The sequence below is a fragment of the Penaeus monodon genome, chromosome 9 (genome assembly GCF_015228065.2).
Source record: "Penaeus monodon isolate SGIC_2016 chromosome 9, NSTDA_Pmon_1, whole genome shotgun sequence".
Lineage (NCBI taxonomy): Eukaryota > Metazoa > Arthropoda > Malacostraca > Decapoda > Penaeidae > Penaeus > Penaeus monodon.
This window is the reverse complement of record NC_051394.1, coordinates 7,662,854-7,665,353: the sequence shown is the minus strand read 5'-3', so window position 1 is coordinate 7,665,353 and position 2,500 is coordinate 7,662,854. Positions and strand designations below refer to the sequence as shown.

Genomic DNA, 2,500 nt, shown 5'->3' with positions numbered 1-2,500 from the left:
GGATGTGAAAGCATCATGATCATTACTATTAATGTTACCATCATTATCATCACTATCGTTGTTATTATTCTATCATTACTTTAAATTACATTCTACTTATTGTTATTCATACTATATTCATCTTTTTCTATTACACTTTCATTGATTTATTATCAATGAAAGTTTCATTAGTCTGATAATCATCACTGTTATCATTTTATTTCGATATTTATATGGATTAACAAGGTTATCACAAATAGATGACTTTTAGAATAATGGCGATGCTAGCAGACTAATTGCAGCAATACTTGCAACATAACAATGACACCAAGAAGAGTATCATTATTTGAGCACTACATAAATGAATTAATTTATGAAGGTATTTCGACAACCTTGCCTAGCCGGAGAGAGCAAGTCCCTTACTAACCCAGGTGACAAACCTGTCGACCAGGACATATCTCACCTGCTAATCTTCGTCGTCTAATTTATTGCTGAATAGGCGTTCCCTTACTCACAGGCGATCGCCAGACAGCGATTAAAGTTCTCTGGCCCGAGCCTCGCGACAGAGTTCGTTTGAATTTGTATGAGTGTCGCTGGATCTCCCTAGATTAAGTGGGCGAGATAAGTAAGGACGAGAGTGTCCACCTTGAAGGCTAGGACTAGTGGTCTGATTTATCCAGGGTCAGGATGTAGGGCAGGAGTGAAGGGTTGACTGCCAAGGGCGTTCCTCCCCCTCCCTGAGTCCCCTCCCCCTTGGCCCCTCTAAGGTATGACTAGGCACGGTGGTGGCTGCAGGCCTGGGGGACTATATAAGCTTGAGGGGCATGGCACCTGGCATCAGTGTCTCGCTACAGCACTCAACATGAAGCTCGTGAGTTCGCTAGGGTCACAAGCAAAGACCCGATTCTGTTTATTCTTGTTTTCTGCCTCTGTAGCTTTTCCTCTCTCGCTCCCTGGTATCCACAGCTGCCTCGCCCACCGGATGTGGCAGCGCCAGAGAATGACACGTGGCGGTGTGGTTGGTGGTGATATTTACACCACGAGGCTCCTGCATTCTTCCAGTGGACCGTGGCCTAGCCTGTTATACAGCCAGGTGCTCCTGTCACATCCATAAGAATTTGGTGATATTATTCGTGAAGTGATGACCGTGCTCATGAACGCCTACATGGCGTCTGAGTCTCTGTGAATGCTGTGTTTGTGTTCAGGAGTGTGAAATATGGAATTGAACACTGATAATATATTCCAGTTCTGTGGTACGGCTTTGGTCGAGGATCTCAAATATTATTATGGGATTTATAAGCAGTGCCCCCATAATAATGAAAAGGCATTTCCTGTACAACCTATATTTTTGACTTAGAGATTGCACACTTTGGAAAATTTATACAAACTCATTTTTAAAAGTGTAACTGAAATAGTAATTCGGATAACAACAGTACAGAAAACTCTGACCAAATAGACAGTGAATATGGACCTCAACATCGAACACTATTATTGAGACACTTTCACAGTTCACTTATTTTATCACTTATCTGCAATCCAACAAAACCATGAATTATTTTTCGTGATATGTGTATCCGTCTTATTCCGCAGCTGATCGTCCTCTGTGTGGTCGCCGCTGCCGTCGCCGCTCCGAGCTACGGCAACGACAACAGTTCTGAGAGGGAAGCAGAAATCCTGAGGGACGACCGCGTTCACGGAGATGACGGGAGATACAACGTCGACGTCGAGACCGAGAATGGCATCACCCTCTCCCAGTCTGGTTCTCCCGAGGGCAACAACGGCGCGATCAGCAAGGCTGGCCAGTATACGTAAGTTCTGAGTGGAGCGCCTGTGTCCCTCCTGACAGCATTCCGCGGAAAATGTCGCGGCAATAAGAGCCTTACTGTTTGTCGGGTCTCGTGAAAAACGGAGGCAGACAAAGACACACTTCTGCGAACACATAGAAAGTAATAATATCTACAAAAAATCGGAAATGATTGTTTTTCATCGTAGGTTAACACGGTCTGTTCTATTCCAGCTACACTGCTCCCGACGGTACTGTCGTCTCCGTCAAGTTCGTGGCCAACGCGAATGGCTACCAGCCCGAGTCCGACCACCTGCCCGTGGCCCCCGAGTTCCCCCACCCGATCCCCGACTTCGTTCTCAGGCAGATCGAATTCGCCGCTGAGGAAGAGGCTCGCCGCGCCCGTGGAGAAGTCTCTCGCTCCTACGGTGCTCCCGAAGACGACTAAGCGCACAAGTATTCAAGTCTGAAAATCCGCCGGGGAATCTTTGCACTGTACAGGAGCTCTGCTACATCTGTACGAGTTTCCCTTAACTGATTGCCGACATTGCCGATGTATTTATTGTATTTATGTACCGATATTTGATATTTTCACATAAATAAATAATAAAAAATGCACCTGACGCAAAAAAATTTGTTTAATCTAAAAACCTGCCGTGATTATCAGACCATAGTTTTCATTTATGTATATAAACATGTATGTATGCATACATGTATGCATATATATATATATATATA

General features: G+C 44.7%; 1 protein-coding gene across 1 annotated transcript; it reads left to right on the top strand.

Moving 5' to 3' along the window:
* The first annotated feature begins 748 nt into the window (after positions 1–748).
* On the top strand, positions 749–2,395 carry LOC119576889 (cuticle protein AMP1A-like). The gene is made up of 3 exons (XM_037924536.1): positions 749–850; positions 1,570–1,787; positions 1,997–2,395. Exons 1-3 carry the CDS (start codon positions 749–751, stop codon positions 2,208–2,210), a joined length of 534 nt encoding a protein of 177 aa, XP_037780464.1. The 3' UTR covers positions 2,211–2,395.
* Positions 2,396–2,500: the final 105 nt, after the last annotated feature.